Source organism: Bombina bombina, chromosome 5, assembly GCF_027579735.1.
Source record: "Bombina bombina isolate aBomBom1 chromosome 5, aBomBom1.pri, whole genome shotgun sequence".
Classification (NCBI taxonomy): domain Eukaryota; kingdom Metazoa; phylum Chordata; class Amphibia; order Anura; family Bombinatoridae; genus Bombina; species Bombina bombina.
The window spans coordinates 1,000,524,015-1,000,542,599 of NC_069503.1; the positions used below are offsets into that span (position 1 = coordinate 1,000,524,015).

At 37.2% G+C, this 18,585-nt stretch overlaps 1 protein-coding gene across 1 annotated transcript in view; it reads left to right on the top strand.

Moving 5' to 3' along the window:
• MATN2 (matrilin 2) overlaps nucleotides 1-18,585 on the top strand; it is a 295,468-nt gene that overhangs the window by 235,933 nt on the left and 40,950 nt on the right. Inside the window, exon 13 of the mRNA XM_053715235.1 lies at nucleotides 12,764-12,916. Within this exon, the coding sequence (XP_053571210.1) occupies nucleotides 12,764-12,916 (153 nt within the window). The remainder of the gene's footprint in view (nucleotides 1-12,763; nucleotides 12,917-18,585) is intronic.

An 18,585-nucleotide genomic window follows, 5' to 3' on the forward strand; every position in this document is an offset into this window, starting at 1 on the left:
TCAAGAATTATATATAAAAATTGTCTTGTAAGCCTCAGCAGAATTCAGGCTGTATGACTATGTTTAAATGTCTATATATTGTTAAAACCTTAGCTATTCACATATAGTAATGGATAGGGTGATCCCAATTGTAAAAATTTTTTAGTCCCTCCTTTTCTTTTCAGCTGTGTGGTTCAAAGCATATGTAGATATTTTGCAAGTTTGATGAAAGATAGCCTCAGATTAAGTGCTATTGTACATCAATAATTTGGGGTACCGTTCCGTCAACGGAGCTACTTAAAAAACAAACAAAAAAAACCTTGTGAGTTAGAGTGCATATATCAGTTCAAAAGTGTTCAAAAAATGTAAAGGTACCACACAACACAATTGAATCTAAACTTGAGAAACAGTAATAGAGTCACATTCAGAACAAAGTATCTGTATAAGAAATTAAATTTATATATTTCTAAGGTAATGGGTCTTTTTAGTCAAGGTTTAAAAACCTGAGCTATCGATAAATAAAAGGAAAAGCATTCTATACTTCACTAACACCAAGTGATAGATTGCCACACAAGATGACCATTTTTCTTAGGAATAGCACTTTATATATTGAAAGCTTGTTATCTATACACCTGGGGTAAGGAGCAGGGTATTTTTAAAAAACTATACTGCTTTTGTCTTTTCCTTTTCTTAGCTGTGTGGTTCAAAGTATATGAAAATATTATGTGAGCTGGACAAAAACTGGGCATAGATTAAGCGTTATTGTACACCAACTATTTGGGGTATCATATATAGAGTTCATATATTAAAGGGACAGTTCACCCAAAATGTTTCTCCCCTTTAAATTATTCTCAATGATCCTTTTTACCTGCTAGAGTGTATTAAATTGGTTACAGGTAGCTCCTTTAGTCCTATTTCAGCATTTGAAATAGCTCATTTAGCCTGTGGTATAGCCACCTATACTGAAAGTTTTGATACTGGAGTATTGGCTATTGAATAGCCTAAGTAAACACAGCCAGCAGAAGAAGTTACACTCTCAGTGGGGTGCAGGATAGTTAAGTAATAAAATGATAATTGTCCATTGTTCTCTCTATGTATTGAGTTTTAGCGTTCCAGCCAAATAAAAGATAACATAATGAGATCTGATATCACCTTTAAGTTCAACCCATTGTAATAGGCTGTGGTTTCAAAGCAAAAAATCAGCTACTTCATATACACAAATAAGCATGAAAATGCAATTTCTCAAATATTTTATACTCTGCAGTTGGTATAACAAGTCATTTAAAATACATTAATGGAAAAACAATTTTACAGTGTACTGTCCCTTTAAGCTAAAAGTGCTCAAAAGTCTAACTAGGCTTTCCCCGTCCATAGCAGAATCTTGTATCAAATAAACAAAACTTTTCACTTTCCTCCCAGTCACCCCCCTTTCCTACACACGCCAGGGATAGTTTTATCTTCCCCTATATATATATATTTATTTTATTTATTTATTTTTATTTATTTTTTTTCTTCACTCTCACACAGTAATTTTTCACAGTTGTGTTTAACATTTTTTTGTATTCTTGTTTTATGGAAAAATAGATCACACTCAAAAAAACATAATTTATGTAAGAACTTACCTGATAAATTCATTTCTTTCATATTAGCAAGAGTCCATGAGCTAGTGACGTATGGGATATACATTCCTACCAGGAGGGGCAAAGTTTCCCAAACCTCAAAATGCCTATAAATACACCCCTCACCACACCCACAAATCAGTTTAACGAATAGCCAAGAAGTGGGGTGATAAAAAAGTGCGAAAGCATATAAAATAAGGAATTGGAATAATTGTGCTTTATACAAAAATCATAACCACCACAAAAAAAGGGCGGGCCTCATGGACTCTTGCTAATATGAAAGAAATGAATTTATCAGGTAAGTTCTTACATAAATTATGTTTTCTTTCATGTAATTAGCAAGAGTCCATGAGCTAGTGACGTATGGGATAATGACTACCCAAGATGTGGATCTTTCCACACAAGAGTCACTAGAGAGGGAGGGATAAAATAAAGACAGCCAATTCCTGCTGAAAATAATCCACACCCAAAATAAAGTTTAATGAAAAACATAAGCAGAAGATTCAAACTGAAACCGCTGCCTGAAGTACTTTTCTACCAAAAACTGAAGAAGAAAATACATCAAAATGGTAGAATTTAGTAAAGGTATGCAAAGAGGACCAAGTTGCTGCTTTGCAAATCTGATCAATCAAAGCTTCATTCCTAAACGCCCAGGAAGTAGAAACTGACCTAGTAGAATGAGCTGTGATCCTCTGAGGCGGAGTTTTACCCGACTCAACATAGGCAAGATGAATTAAAGATTTCAACCAAGATGCCAAAGAAATGGCAGAAGCTTTCTGGCCTTTTCTAGAACCGGAAAAGATAACAAATAAACTAGAAGTCTTTCGGAAAGACTTAGTAGCTTCAACATAATATTTCAAAGCTCTAACAACATCCAAAGAATGCAACGATTTCTCCTTAGAATTCTTAGGATTAGGACATAATGAAGGAACCACAATTTCTCTACTAATGTTGTTGGAATTCACAAATTTAGGTAAAAATTCAAAAGAAGTTCGCAACACCGCCTTATCCTGATGAAAAATCAGAAAAGGAGACTCACAAGAAAGAGCAGATAATTCAGAAACTCTTCTGGCAGAAGAGATTGCCAAAAGGAACAAAACTTTCCAAGAAAGTAATTTAATGTCCAATGAATGCATAGGTTCAAACGGAGGAGCTTGAAGAGCCCCCAGAACCAAATTCAAACTCCAAGGAGGAGAAATTGACTTAATGACAGGTTTTATACGAACCAAAGCTTGTACAAAACAATGAATATCAGGAAGAATAGCAATCTTTCTGTGAAAAAGAACAGAAAGAGCAGAGATTTGACCTTTCAAGGAACTTGCGGACAAACCCTTATCTAAACCATCCTGAAGAAACTGTAAAATTCTCGGTATTCTAAAAGAATGCCAAGAAAAATGATGAGAAAGACACCAAGAAATATAGGTCTTCCAGACTCTATAATATATCTCTCTAGATACAGATTTACGCGCCTGTAACATAGTATTAATCACAGAGTCAAAGAAACCTCTTTGACCAAGAATCAAGCGTTCAATCTCCATACCTTTAAATTTAAGGATTTCAGATCCTGATGAAAAAAAGGACCTTGCGACAGAAGGTCTGGTCTTAACGGAAGAGTCCACGGTTGGCAAGAGGCCATCCGGACAAGATCCGCATACCAAAACCTGTGAGGCCATGCCGGAGCTACCAGCAGAACAAACGAGCATTCCTTCAGAATCTTGGAGATTACTCTTGGAAGAAGAACTGGAGGCGGAAAGATATAGGCAGGATGATACTTCCAAGGAAGTGATAATGCATCCACTGCCTCCGCCTGAGGATCCCGGGATCTGGACAGATACCTGGGAAGTTTCTTGTTTAGATGAGACGCCATCAGATCTATTTCTGGAAGTTCCCACATTTGAACAATCTGAAGAAATTCCTCTGGGTGAAGAGACCATTCGCCCGGATGCAACGTTTGGCGACTGAGATAATCCGCTTCCCAATAGTCTATACCTGGGATATGACCCGCAGAGATTAGACAGGAGCTGGATTCCGCCCAAACCAGAATTCGAGATACTTCTTTCATAGCCAGAGGACTGTGAGTCCCTCCTTGATGATTGATGTATGCCACAGTTGTGACATTGTCTGTCTGAAAACAAATGAACGATTCTCTCTTCAGAAGAGGCCAAAACTGAAGAGCTCTGAAAATTGCACGGAGTTCCAAAATATTGATCGGTAATCTCACCTCCTGAGATTCCCAAACTCCTTGTGCTATCAGAGATCCCCACACTGCTCCCCAACCTGTGAGACTTGCATCTGTTGAAATTACAGTCCAGGTCGGAAGCACAAAAGAAGCCCCCTGAATTAAACGATGGTGATCTGTCCACCACGTTAGAGAGTGTCGTACAATCGGTTTTAAAGATATTAATTGAGATATCTTTGTGTAATCCTTGCACCATTGATTCAGCATACAGAGCTGAAGAGGTTGCATGTGAAAACGAGCAAAGGGGATCGCGTCCGATGCAGCAGTCATAAGACCTAGAATTTCCATGCATAAGGCTACCGAAGGGAATGATTGTGACTGAAGATTTCGACAAGCTGAAATCAATTTTAGACGTCTCTTGTCTGTTAAAGACAGAGTCATGGACACTGAATCTATCTGGAAACCCAGAAAGGTTACCCTTGTCTGAGGAATCAATTAACTTTTTGGTAAATTGATCCTCCAACCATGATCTTGAAGAAACAACACAAGTCGATTCGTATGAGATTCTGCTAAATGTAAAGACTGAGCAAGTACCAAGATATCATCCAAATAAGGAAATACCACAATACCCTGTTCTCTGATTACAGACAGAAGGGCACCGAGAACCTTTGTAAAAATTCTTGGAGCTGTAGCTAGGCCAAACGGTAGAGCCACAAACTGGTAATGCTTGTCCAGAAAAGAGAATCTCAGGAACTGATAATGATCTGGATGAATCGGAATATGCAGATATGCATCCTGTAAATCTATTGTGGACATATAATGCCCTTGCTGAACAAAAGGCAAGATAGTCCTTACAGTTACCATTTTGAACGTTGGTATCCTTACATAACGATTCAATATTTTTAGATCCAGAACTGGTCTGAAGGAATTCTCCTTCTTTGGTACAATGAAGAGATTTGAATAAAACCCCATCCCCTGTTCCGAAACTGGAACTGGCATAATTACTCCAGCCAACTCTAGATCTGAAACACAATTCAGAAATGCTTGAGCTTTCACTGGATTTACTGGGACACGGGAAAGAAAAAATCTCTTTGCAGGAGGTCTCATCTTGAAACCAATTCTGTACCCTTCTGAAACAATGTTCTGAATCCAAAGATTGTGAACAGAATTGATCCAAATTTCTTTGAAAAAACGTAACCTGCCCCCTACCAGCTGAGCTGGAATGAGGGCCGCACCTTCATGTGGACTTAGAAGCAGGCTTTGCCTTTCTAGAAGGCTTGGATTTATTCCAGACTGGAGATGGTTTCCAAACTGAAACTGCTCCTGAGGATGAAGGATCAGGCTTTTGTTCTTTGTTGAAACGAAAGGAACGAAAACGATTATTAGCCCTGTTTTTACCCTTAGATTTTTTATCCTGTGGTAAAAAAGTTCCTTTCCCACCAGTAACAGTTGAGATAATAGAATCCAACTGAGAACCAAATAATTTGTTACCCTGGAAAGAAATGGAAAGTAGAGTTGATTTAGAAGCCATATCAGCATTCCAAGTCTTAAGCCATAAAGCTCTTCTAGCTAAAATAGCTAGAGACATAAACCTGACATCAACTCTGATAATATCAAAAATGGCATCACAGATAAAATTATTAGCATGCCGAAGAATAATAATAATATTATGAGAATCATGATCCGTTACTTGTTGCGCTAAAGTTTCCAACCAAAAAGTTGAAGCTGCAGCAACATCAGCCAATGATATAGCAGGTCTAAGAAGATTACCAGAACACAGATAAGCTTTTCTTAGAAAGGATTCAATTTTCCTATCTAAAGGATCCTTAAACGAAGTACCATCTGACGTAGGAATAGTAGTACGTTTAGCAAGGGTAGAAATAGCCCCATCAACTCTAGGGATTTTGTCCCAAAATTCTAATCTGTCAGACGGCACAGGATATAATTGCTTAAAACGTTTAGAAGGAGTAAATGAATTACCCAATTTATCCCATTCTTTAGAAATTACTTCAGAAATAGCATTAGGAACAGGAAAAACTTCTGGAATAACCACAGGAGATTTAAATACCTTATCTAAACATTTAGAATTAGTATCAAGAGGACCAGAATCCTCTATTTCTAAAGCAATTAGTACTTCTTTAAGTAAAGAACGAATAAATTCCATTTTAAATAAATATGAAGATTTATCAGCATCAATCTCTGAGACAGAATCCTCTGAACCAGAAGAGTCATCAGAATCAGAATGATGATGTTCATTTAAAAATTCATCTGTAGGGAGAGAAGTTTTAAAAGATTTTTTATGTTTTCTAGAAGGAGAAATAACAGACATAGCCTTCTTGATGGATTCAGAAACAAAATCCCTTATGTTATCAGGAACATTCTGCACCTTAGATGTTGAAGGAACTGCAACAGGCAATGGTACATTACTAAAGGAAATATTATCTGCATTAACAAGTTTGTCATGACAATTAATACAAACAACAGCCGGAGGAATAGCTACCAAAAGTTTACAGCAGATACACTTAGCTTTGGTAGTTCCAGCACTAGACAGCGATTTTCCTGAAGTATCTTCTGACTCAGATGCAACGTGAGACATCTTGCAATATGTAAGAGAAAAAACAACATATAAAGCAAAATTGATCAAATTCCTTAAATGACAGTTTCAGGAATGGGAAAAAATGCCATAGAACAAGCTTCTAGCAACCAGAAGCAATGAAAAATGAGACTTAAATAATGTGGAGACAAAAGCGACGCCCATATTGTTTAGCGCCAAATAAGACGCCCACATTATTTGGCGCCTAAATGCTTTTGGCGCCAAAAATGACGCCACATCCGGAACGCCGACATTTTTGCGCCAAAAAAGTCCGCGCCAAGAATGACGCAATAAAATGAAGCATTTTCAGCCCCCGCGAGCCTAACAGCCCACAGGGAAAAAAGAGTCAAATTTTTAAGGTAAGAAAAAATGTTTGATTCAAATGCATTATCCCAAATATGAAACTGACTGTCTGAAAATAAGGAATGTTGAACATTCTGAGTCAAGGCAAATAAATGTTTGAATACATATATTTAGAACTTTAAAAACAAAGTGCCCAACCATAGCTTAGAGTGTCACAGAAAATAAGATTTACTTACCCCAGGACACTCATCTACATGTTTGTAGAAAGCCAAACCAGTACTGAAACGAGAATCAGCAGAGGTAATGGTATATAAATAAGAGTATATCGTTGATCTGAAAAGGGAGGTAAGAGATGAATCTCTACGACCGATAACAGAGAACCTATGAAATAGACCCCGTAGAAGGAGATCACTGCATTCAAATAGGCAATACTCTCCTCACATCCCTCTGACATTCACTGCACGCTGAGAGGAAAACCGGGCTCCAACTTGCTGCGGAGCGCATATCAACGTAGAATCTAGCACAAACTTACTTCACCACCTCCATAGGAGGCAAAGTTTGTAAAACTGAATTGTGGGTGTGATGAGGGGTGTATTTGTAGGCATTTTGAGGTTTGGGAAACTGTGCCCCTCCTGGTAGGAATGTATATCCCATACGTCACTAGCTCATGGACTCTTGCTAATTACATGAAAGAAACCAAGATCTCCAGCTCCAAAGATAAAAAAACAAAACTGACACAAGATATACCTGTAGGGGGACTCTCAGAACCACAGCATTTACCTAACATCCTAACATTAACTCTGATACACAAATAACGCACAATCAAATAGCAGAATTGATACTACCACAGTTCAATTCACTTAAAAAAGAGCTGTCTGGATTACCCTAGAGATCGGACAATTTTCTAATAGGATAGCGGAAGTCGAGACTCGAGTATCTGAAGAATAATTTAGAAATGATAAAGGATAAAAATATTCTACTATTCCAAGATTTTTAATCAGAAACATCCGCTAGAAGAAAAGAAATGTCCCCATACTGTACTAGTTTAATTAAAGCTGGGATAAAGGCTAATTTAAGGTACCCGGCCAAAATTGCAACTGAGGATAGTGAAGGCCCCATTATATTAAACTCTGCCGCTGAGGCTAAAGTATTTTGCATAAAAAACAACATTAAGATATAAATTCTCTTTAGGTAAATCTGTATTACATTAAGAGTTATGGGGCACCATGTGTGTGGTTATAACCTTTTCTCGCTTTCATATTTAGAATATTTTTTGTGCAGACTAATAAGTTAAAGACAGAGAAAGAGAAAATCTTAATTTCTTCTGGAATGAAAATTTAGAACTGCTTCTGTGATACAGTTAGTTTCTTACAAAGCAAGAGGGATTTCCATCCCTAATAATAATGTATTGTAAGGGAAGTGAATCTTTAAGCCTGAGGGTCCAAATTGTTGCATCTTGCAAGGAAACTGCAAACAGCAAAATGAACAGAAAAAAAAGATTGTTAATTATAAACATGTTTACTTTAACCAGGAGTGTTCAAACGTTCTCGTGAGGGGCCACAATTGAACGTTGTTTCCACATTTATGGTTGGTAAATAAAGTTTAAATTTTTTTCCACAGAAACAAAAATGTAAACAACTCTACACAAGTATCATTTTCCTAAACATAAACTACTCAGACATAAATAATTTAAACAGTCATAGAGATTGCATTGGTTTGTGGGTGGGTTGTTAACAATATGGAGGTGGGGCCCAGAAAACAGAGACAGCCTGGAAGAATAATCACTTCTGTCTTATCAAAGCCACGAGATGCAGGGTGGCTGCAAAGGTTGAACAAAGGTTTAAACTAGCTAGCTTCCCATAGGATTCATTAGTATTGGATTATACATGATGATGAAACAGTAGGATACTGCACACAGAAAATAGGTATTTATATACTGTGAATAGATAGATAGATGATAGATTGATAGATAGATAGATAGATAGATATTAGCACCAAATGCTTTAAAGAAAACAAACAAACCAATAGAAGTATTCAATGTCCCACCATAGGGGGATATTTATCAAGCCGTCAACCTGAAATACGCTGGAATTCGGCAGGGTAATTGTGGCGAGCTTGATCCAACCTAGTTATCAAAGCCTACAGACCGGCAAAAGTTGAAATCTGTGACGTAACATACGATCCGTCAGTCTCAATCCGACACAGATCAATGCTTACGTCATTACAGATGTTCCGAATACACATTCGGCACTTTTTGACACTTATCAAAGTTATCAAATAGTTAACAGGTACTCTCGCGGCTATTCCGGCCTAGTGTACCTGGTTTTCAATTCGCCACCCTGGAAGCCGCAGATGCCCTAGGAATCAATGGGAGTTTGAAAGCAGCGAAAGCTTATGTTCGATGCTGCCAGATATCCCATTGATTTCTATGGTAGAAAACAAGTAACGTTTACACCTAACACCCTAACATAAACCCAGAGTCTAAACACCCCTAATCTGCCGCCCCAACATTGCCGCCACCTACATAATGTTATTAACCCCTATGCTGCCGCTCCCGGACCCCACCGCAACTAAATAAAAGTATTAACCTCTATCCCGCCGCTCCCGGACCCCACCGCAACTAAATAAATGTATTAGCCCCTAAATCCTTGGCCTCCCACATAACTACCACTTACTAAACCTATTAACCCCTAAACCGCCAGCCCCCCACATCGCCATAAACTAAATTAAGCTATTAACTCCTTAACCTAACAACCCGCTAACTTTACATTAAAATTACAACATCCCTATCTTATAATAAATGTAAACGTTCCTGTAGAATTAAATTAAACTATATTAAACTATTAATTAACTTACCCTAACTATTATACTAAAAATACATTAAACTACCAATTAAATTAACTATATTACATATTAAAAAAAACTAACCCTACTCAAATTATTTAAATCTACAATTAAAAATTACTAAATTACAAAAAAAATAAATGCTAAGTTACAAAAAATAAAAAACACTAAGTTACAAAAAATAAAAAAACCACAGTATAAAAAATAAAAAAGAATTACACCTAATCTAATAGCCCTATCAAAATAACCCCCCCCCCTCCAAAATAAAAAAACCTGCTAGCCTACAATAAACTACCAATGGCCCTTAAAATGGCCTTTTGCGGGGAATTGCCCCAAAGAAATCAGCTTCTTTACCTGTAAAAAAAAAATACAAACACCCACCAACAGTAAAACCCACCACCCACACAACCAATCCCCCCCAAATAAAAACCCTATCTAAAAAACCTAAGCTGAAAAGGGCATTTGTATGGGCATTGCCCTTAAAAGGGCATTTAGCTCTTTTACCTGCCCAGACCCTACTCTAAAAATAAAACCCACCCAAAAAAAAACCTTAAATAAACCTAACACTAACCCCTGACGATCCACTTACAGTTTATGAAGTTCCGCTTGAAGGATCCATCCAGCCGGCAAGAAGTCTTCATCCGGGGTGGATTCTTCCATCTTCATCCAGACGGCGAAGTCTTCATCCATGCGGCCTCTTCTATCTTCATCCATCCGGCGAGGAGCGGGTCCATCCTGAAGACATTCGGCATGGAGCGGCTGCATCCTGAAGACATCCGACGAGGAGCTCCTCTTCAATACGGTCTCCACCGTAAACTGGATCTTGAATGCAAGTGACGTCATCCAAGATGGCCAATAGGATTTGAGCCAATAGGATTTGAGGAGCTCTCATCTTATTGGCTGTTCCAACCAGCCAATAGGATAGAGCTCTCATCCTATTGGCTGATTGTAACAGCCAATAGGATGAGAACTGCTCAAATCCTATTGGCTGATTCGAACAGCCAATAGGATTCTAGCGGCTCTAATCCTATTGGCTGATTGGAACCTTTCAGCCAATAGAAATGCAAGGGACGCCATCTTGGATGACGTCACTTGCATTCAAGATCCAGTTTACGTCGGAGACCGTATTGAAGAGGAGCTCCTCGTCGGATGTCTTCAGTATGGAGCCGCTCCGCACCGGATGTCTTCAGGATGGACCCGCTCCTCGGCGGATGGATAAAGATAGAAGAGGCCGCATGGATGAAGACTTCTTGAGGGCTGGATGGATCCTTCAAACTTCAAAAACTGTAAGTGGATCGTTGGGGGTTAGTATTAGGTTTATTTAAGGGTTTTTTGGGTGGGTTTTATTTTTAGAGTAGGGTCTGGGTTGTAAAAGATACAAATGCCCTTTTCAGGGCAATGGGGAGCTTAGGTTTTTTAGATAGGGTTTTTATTTGGGGGGTTGGTTGGTTGTGTGAGTGGTGGGTTTTACTGTTGGGGGGTGTTTACATGTAAAAGAGCTGATTTTCTTTTAAGGGCCATTGGTAGTTTATTGTAGGCTAGTTTTTTTTTTATTTTTGGGGGGGGGGCTTTTTTATTTTGATAGGGCTATTAGATTAGTTGTAATTCTTTTTTATTTTTGTAACTTAGTGTTTTTTATTTTTTGTAACTTAGTGTTTTTTATTTTTTGTAACTTAGTGTTTTATTTTTTGTAACAGCGTTTATTTATTTTTTTAATTTAGTCATTTTTAATTGTAGATTTAAATAATTTGAGTAGGGTTAGGTTTTTAAATATGTAATATAGTTAATTTAATTGGTAGTTTAATGAAATTTTAGTATAATATTAGGGTAGGTTAATTAATAGTTTAATATAGTTTAATTTAATTTTAGTCTAATAGGGTAGGTTAATTAATAGTTTAATATAGTTTAATTTAATTTTAGTATAATAGGGTAGGTTAATTAATAGTTTAATATAGTTTAATTTAATTCTACAGGTAAGTTTTAATTTATTATAAGATAGGGATGTTGTAATTTTAATGTAAAGTTAGCAGGTTGTTAGGTTAAGGGGTTAATAGCTTAATTTAGTTTATGGCGATGTGGGGGGCTGGCAGTTTAGGGGTTAATAGGTTTAGTAAGTGGTAGTGATGTGGGAGGCCAGGGGTTTAGGGGTTAATACTTTTATTTAGTTGTGGTGGGGTCCGGGAGTGGCGGAATGGGGGTTAATACTTTTATTTAGTTGCGGTGGGGTCTGGGAGCGGTGGGCTAGGGGTTAAACATTTTAGTATAGTGGCGGTGTTTAGTGAGGGTATAAATAAAGTTGGTAAAAAACCGAATAGCAGCGAGATCGATGACTGCTAGTTAACAAAAGTCCGCTGCTGATCGCCCAGTACTTGGTGCGCAGCTTTTTTAATAAATATGGAGATTGTATTCAAGTACGCGGCCGCGATGTTAGGCGAGCGTATTGGTGCTTAAGATATGTGCACGTTCCTGAGCCTTCATAAGCTTAGGGGAAGGAGCAAAGTTTCAACTAGAGCAAGAAAAAGAAGAGAATTTGATGAATAAAGTAAATTATTATTTTAAATTGTACACTCTTGTTGAATCATAAATGTTTAATTTGACTTTAATTTCTCTTTCAGAATAATGGAAGTGGGAGTCGGATAAAACACCCAGGGTTACCTTATTGTGACTCATTTCCATAACGTTATATAACCTTGATTTAACCTGTCTAGGGATCAGGCAGTATGATAAAATTATACAGAAATAACAAGAAATAGTTGCATGAATGAGGTGTTGACAGGATGATTTAGATTTTGTTATAGATCTGTGGGAAAAAGTTGGTCATCCATAGCAGTAAGGGTCAAATTATACAGGTATCCCAGCCAATCCCCTACCGTGTATATTACAAGTGTGGCCATTGACACTGGCTGCATGATTAAGCTGCAGTGTATCTCCAACACTGATAATTACATGTAATTGCCGTCTGCTGGCTGACGTTCCTCTGCGATGTCATTATTGCTGCGCTGAAATATTTGGCAAACATCTATTCACATTAGTAAATTCATTCATTTAATATTTATCTGCCTTTACTTGTATGCAATTACTTTATGGAACAAGACAGGACACATTGAGAGACTGCAGTAAAAAGACATTTTAAATTAATCTGGGCACAGGACAGGGACGACTCTTCATAACCGTGGTCAGCAGGGGATATTTAGAGGTTATTGGATGTGGTGATGAGACTATGCAGAATTCTGTGTGTCCTTTCAGGTATTACCATCTATGCTGTTGGCGTGGGGAAGGCTATTGATGAAGAGCTGCAAGAGATTGCTTCAGCACCTCAAGAAAAGCATGTTATACATGCTGATGATTTCAGCTCCATGGGATACATCACTGAAAAGTTAAAATCCAGTATCTGTGAAGGTACGGTATATAGCATAAATAAAATAAAAACTTTTTTTTTTCAGATGTAGTATAAATTTTTAAAGGGCCATTATAATATTACAATTATTAATAATTTGAACACTAGTTACCCGGCAATGCTAAGTGTTTAACTCCTGCAAATGGGTTAAACACATCGTTAAAGTACTGCTCAGGAGTCGCAGAGCACTGCTGGTCGCAAGGGGAAACTGCCAATCGCCTAATCAGTAGCACAAGTTGAACAGCTGGGTTTGTGCAACTAGCGATGCTGATTGAGTCAGCTGCAGTTTCCACACAGGACTTAAGCTATTTGTTTAACCTTTTTGCAGTGGTTAAACACATAGCATTGCAGGGTCACTAGTGTTAAAATGACATGTTCTAACAAATTAGAGTATGTAACTTGTCCACTACACAATCACATTAAAAATACATTGGTGTTTGGGTACTCACTCTGCCCTTCAGAGGAACACTGTGTGTCCGTTATGCTGATGCTGCCTGACCTCTGACCTGTGAGGGATGCCAAGCCAGGTTAGAATCGCGCTTCACCATATGAGGCATTTTCTGTATCAGCTGTACAGAGTCAAATCTACTGTTTCTTCACGGCAAACAGGAGGCACCCTAAGGTAAAATATACCTTAGAGCATTACCCTTGTATCTGGCACGTGTTATTCACTTAACTGGTGATTCTCAAAAGCTTTGTACAACCGATCCAATGTATGTCTCATATGGTTTAGAGCATGTGAGAGGTAATTTGTCCACAATAATGGCCCTTTAACTAATATGAAAGAGCAACATCTAAATAGTTAGATTTTTCTTTTAAATTTAAATAAAATCAAAACCGCTGTATCAGTTGTGTACTTCCTGCTAATGCTCATTGGCTAACAGGTTATTCCTGCTAATGCTTATTGGCTAACAGGTTATTACTGTTAATGTTCATTGGCTAATAGGTTATTCCCGCTAATGCTCATTGGCTGATAGGTTATTCCCACTAATGCTTATTGGCTGACGGGTTATTCACGCTAATGCTCACTGGCTGACAGATTATTCCTGTTAATGCTCATTGAATATTAGGGGGAAGTAGATATCTGCATTTGGAGGTTTCAGAGGCCACAGAGTGAGAAAGAACGCTATTTTTGGAGCCACATTTATTCTTGTGAAACTGCAACACGCTACGAACTGTGCAAATCCATATCTTAGTGTGTTGCAGTTTCACAAGAATACATTTGGCTTCTTCTGCATTTAACGGTATATCTAGTAGGAAGTACATGTAAATAAATGAGTATTACTAGGAAATACACAATTGATACTGGTTTAAGTATAACCTTCCAACTTAAAGTGATGGTAAATCCTAGCATTTTTAAAATGCTAGGATTTACCAGTGCTACAAATAAAGTATTTTTTCAGTCATAAAATATAAAATATTTCATGCTAAAAGTTCCTTTATTTGCCTTCAGTGTATTCCACACTAAGCGCCTCAGGCCACCCACGGCAGAACGCTATTTTATCAATGAGGTGATGTTAGCCAATAGAGTGCTAGCCATACAGCATATTGCCAACTGGGCCGTGTGGCTATTGGCTAAGAGGTGGACACTTCATTTCATTAAAAAGTACTGCTGTGGGCATACGCTCCAGGCAAATAAAGGAACTTTCAGCATGCAGTATTTTATACTTCATGACTGAAAGTCCCCTTTATTTGTAGCACTGGTAAATCCTAGCGTTTCAAAAACGCTAGAATTTACCATCACTTTAAGGCTATTTTACAAACTTATGAAAAAGTAGCACTTATTAATGCTAACATTTGTACTTCCTGACAAAAATATGAAGTTAAAATTGTTTAAATGTAAACTTACAAAAAAAAACACATTACCTATAATGTGTACTCTTAAACATTTATTACAGTACCCCTTTAGTTCACTAGTATGGGATCATTTTATTGGTGTTGGGGGCGGGGGCTGTAGTGACGGAAAACACTGCATGGATTTTAACCCCTTGTTTACCAGAGTCCAATCATTTGTAACTTCTATGGCAAACATGGGGTTAACAGTGAGCTTAAGAAACATAAAGCAGAGTAATGTAGTAGATAAGTGCAACTTATATATATTTTTTATTGATTTCCTTAATTCTCTCAACCACAAAGGGTCAGAACTTAATTGAGACAGAAGCATAGCCAGCCCTGTGATACATCTGAAACCCTGATGCAGATATTAGTAACTGAACAATTAGATAATGGCTGCCTAGAAAATCTATCACAATTAATTTACAGGCAAACCTGGTGCAATTTTTTTTTTTTTTTAAATAAATTTCGTACTTTTTTAATGACCAGTTCCTTTACTGGCTAATATTAAGATCTACATATTACCCAAACCTGCTTACTCACAACTCCTGTATGGAACATACAAACTAAAGTTTCACATTCCATCTCAATGGAGTCTTTTACCAGACAGTAAATTTGCCTTTAGTAATCTCCATCAACTTATTATGAGGTTTTAGTAGGCATAAAACTGAAAACACACTTATAACCCTTCAGTATATATTTAAACACCAGTAAATAGTGGAAAAACAGTATTATCCTCAGCCTCTTTAAAGGGACAGTGTACTGTAACATGTTCTTCCCTTCAATGTATTCCCGGTCATCCTTTTTACCTGTTGGAATGTATGTCTTATCTCTATTATTTTTTCATTTGGAATAGCTGGTTTTGACATTTGAAACTGCTACTTAAACTGTAATGGTGCAGAAAAGCCATGTAAACGAGAGACAGCAGTTGTAAACATCCTCTCACTTAGGAGTGGGAGAGGTAGATACTAAAATGCTCATTTTCAATTGTTTTCTTAGACAGAGATGAGATAAGGAAGCATTTGTGTATATATAGACTGATAAAATAATTACATATGTTCCTTCTGCAATCACAGCCCATTTTAATGGGTTGTGTCAAATGGCAAAAAAGGCTATATCTTATACAAAAATAAACCTAAATGACCAATTCACTGTACATTTTATACTTTGCAACTGGTATAAATATCACTATAAACATATTAACGGGAAATCAGTTTTACAGTACATTGTCCTTTTAAGTAAACACTATTATACATTGAGTCTCATTGTTCCTTAGTACCCTTCAGTACTAGTTTTACAGTTTCAGGAATTAAAGGGCCATTATTGTGATAAAAATACATGCTCTACTTTGTTAGGACATGTAATGTTATCACTAGCAATGCTGAAACTCTATGGGCACGATGATCAAAAGTTTGCCATCAAAAACATTAAAAACCAGGTTTAGCCTCACAGGGACAGTCTTGGTGCAATTATCACAGAAAATGGACTGTCCCCATGAGTGGCGAGATGTCTCCCATAAAAAGAATGAGAGCTCTCTGCTATGTGAAAGTTTGCAATTGACGGCGAAGTTCACAGGGAGAAACTGGCGTATGTTTAAACTTGAATTTTACGCCTATTACAAATAAAAAAAATATGCAGTTTTCGGTGCACTGTAGATTAAATTTGCTGTTCTTTTCGTATGTATAGGTTATTTTATAGAGTAATTAGTGTTTTGAGTTATTTCTAATAAAAGCTTTTAACTGTGAGTTTTGTAGGATGAAAATGTTTAGATAATTAAGATGAGATTTGAGAGACAATTTCATACACTCCCAGGGAACACCCATGTTCAGCCCATTTTACCAAAAAACAATTTCGCTTTGTATTTTTTATATATAAGTATGATTTTCATTGTTTTTTGCACATCCAGTGTACTTAAATTATGATTTACACTGTGTATATTTAATATGATTTATTCCTGTGTAATTTAGATACAAATTTTAAGTTTCTTTCATGTAATTAGCAAGAGTCCATGAGCTAGTGACGTATGGGATATACATTCCTACTAGGAGGGGCAAAGTTTCCCAAACCTCAAAATGCCTATAAATACACCCCTCACCACACCCACAAATCAGTTTTACAAACTTTGCCTCCTATGGAGGTGGTGAAGTAAGTTTGTGCTAGATTCTAAGTTGATATGCGCTCCGCAGCAGGTTGGAGCCTGGTTTTCCTCTCAGCGTGCAGTGAATGTCAGAGGGATGTGAGGAGAGTATTGCCTATTTGAATGCAGTGATCTCCTTCTACGGGGTCTATTTCATAGGTTCTCTGTTATCGGTCGTAGAGATTCATCTCTTACCTCCCTTTTCAGATCGACAATATACTCTTATGTATACCATTTCCTCTACTGATTCTCGTTTCAGTACTGGTTTGGCTTTCTACTACATGTAGATGAGTGTCCTGGGGTAAGTAAGTCTTATTTTCTGTGACACTCTAAGCTATGGTTGGGCACTTTTTATATAAAGTTCTAAATATATGTATTCAAACATTTATTTGCCTTGACTCAGGATGTTCAACATTCCTTATTTCAGACAATCAGTTTCATATTTGGGATAATGCATATGAATAATTCATTTTTTTCTTACCTTAAAAATTTGACTTTCCCTGTGGGCTGTTAGGCTCGCGGGGGCTGAAAATGCTTCATTTTATTGCGTCATTCTTGGCGCGGACTTTTTTGGCGCAAAAATTATTTTCTGTTTCCGGCGTCATACGTGTCGCCGGAAGTTGCGTCATTTTTTGACGTTCTTTTGCGCCAAAAGTGTCGGCGTTCCGGATGTGGCGTCATTTTTGGCGCCAAAAGCATTTAGGCGCCAAATAATGTGGGCGTCTTTTTTGGCGCGAAAAAAATATGGGCGTCACTTTTGTCTCCACATTATTTAAGTCTCATTGATTTTTTGCTTCTGGTTGCTAGAAGCTTATTCACTGGCATTTTTTTCCCATTCCTGAAACTGTCATTTAAGGAATTTGATCAATTTTGCTTTATATGTTGTTTTTTTCTATTACATATTGCAAGATGTCCCACGTTGAAGCTGAGTCAGAAGATACTTCTGGAATATCCCTGCCTAGGGCTGGAGCTACCAAAGCTAAGTGTATCTACTGTAAACTTATGGTATCTGTTCCTCCAGCTGTTGTTTGTACTGTTTTGTCATGACAAACTGTTTATGCAGATAATATTTCCTTTAGTACTGTTACATTACCTGTTGCTGTTCTGTCAACATCTAATACTCAGAGTGTTCCTGATAACATAAGAGATTTTGTTTCTAAATCCATTAAGAAGGCTATGTCTGTTATTCCTCCTTCTAGTAAATGTAAAAAGTCTTTTAAAACTTCTCTTTTTTCAGATGAATTTTTAAATGAACATCATCATTCTGATTCTGATAATGGCTCTTCTGGTTCAGAGGATTCTGTCTCAGAGGTTGATGCTGATAAATCTTCATATTTATTTAAAATGAAATTTATTCGTTCTTTACTTAAAGAAGTCCTAATTGCATTAGAAATTGAGGATTCTGGTCCTCTTGATACTAAATCTAAACGTTTAGATAAGGTTTTTAAATCTCCTGTAGTTATTCCAGAAGTTTTTCCTGTCCCTAGTGCTATTTCTGAAGTAATTTCCAGGGAATGGAATAATTTGGGTAATTCATTTACTCCTTCTAAACGTTTTAAGCAATTATATCCTGTGCCATCTGACAGATTAGAGTTTTGGGACAAAATCCCTAAAGTTGATGGGGCTGTCTCTACTCTTGTTAAGCGTACTATTCCTACGGCAGATGGTACTTCCTTAAGGATCCTTTAGATAGGAAAATTG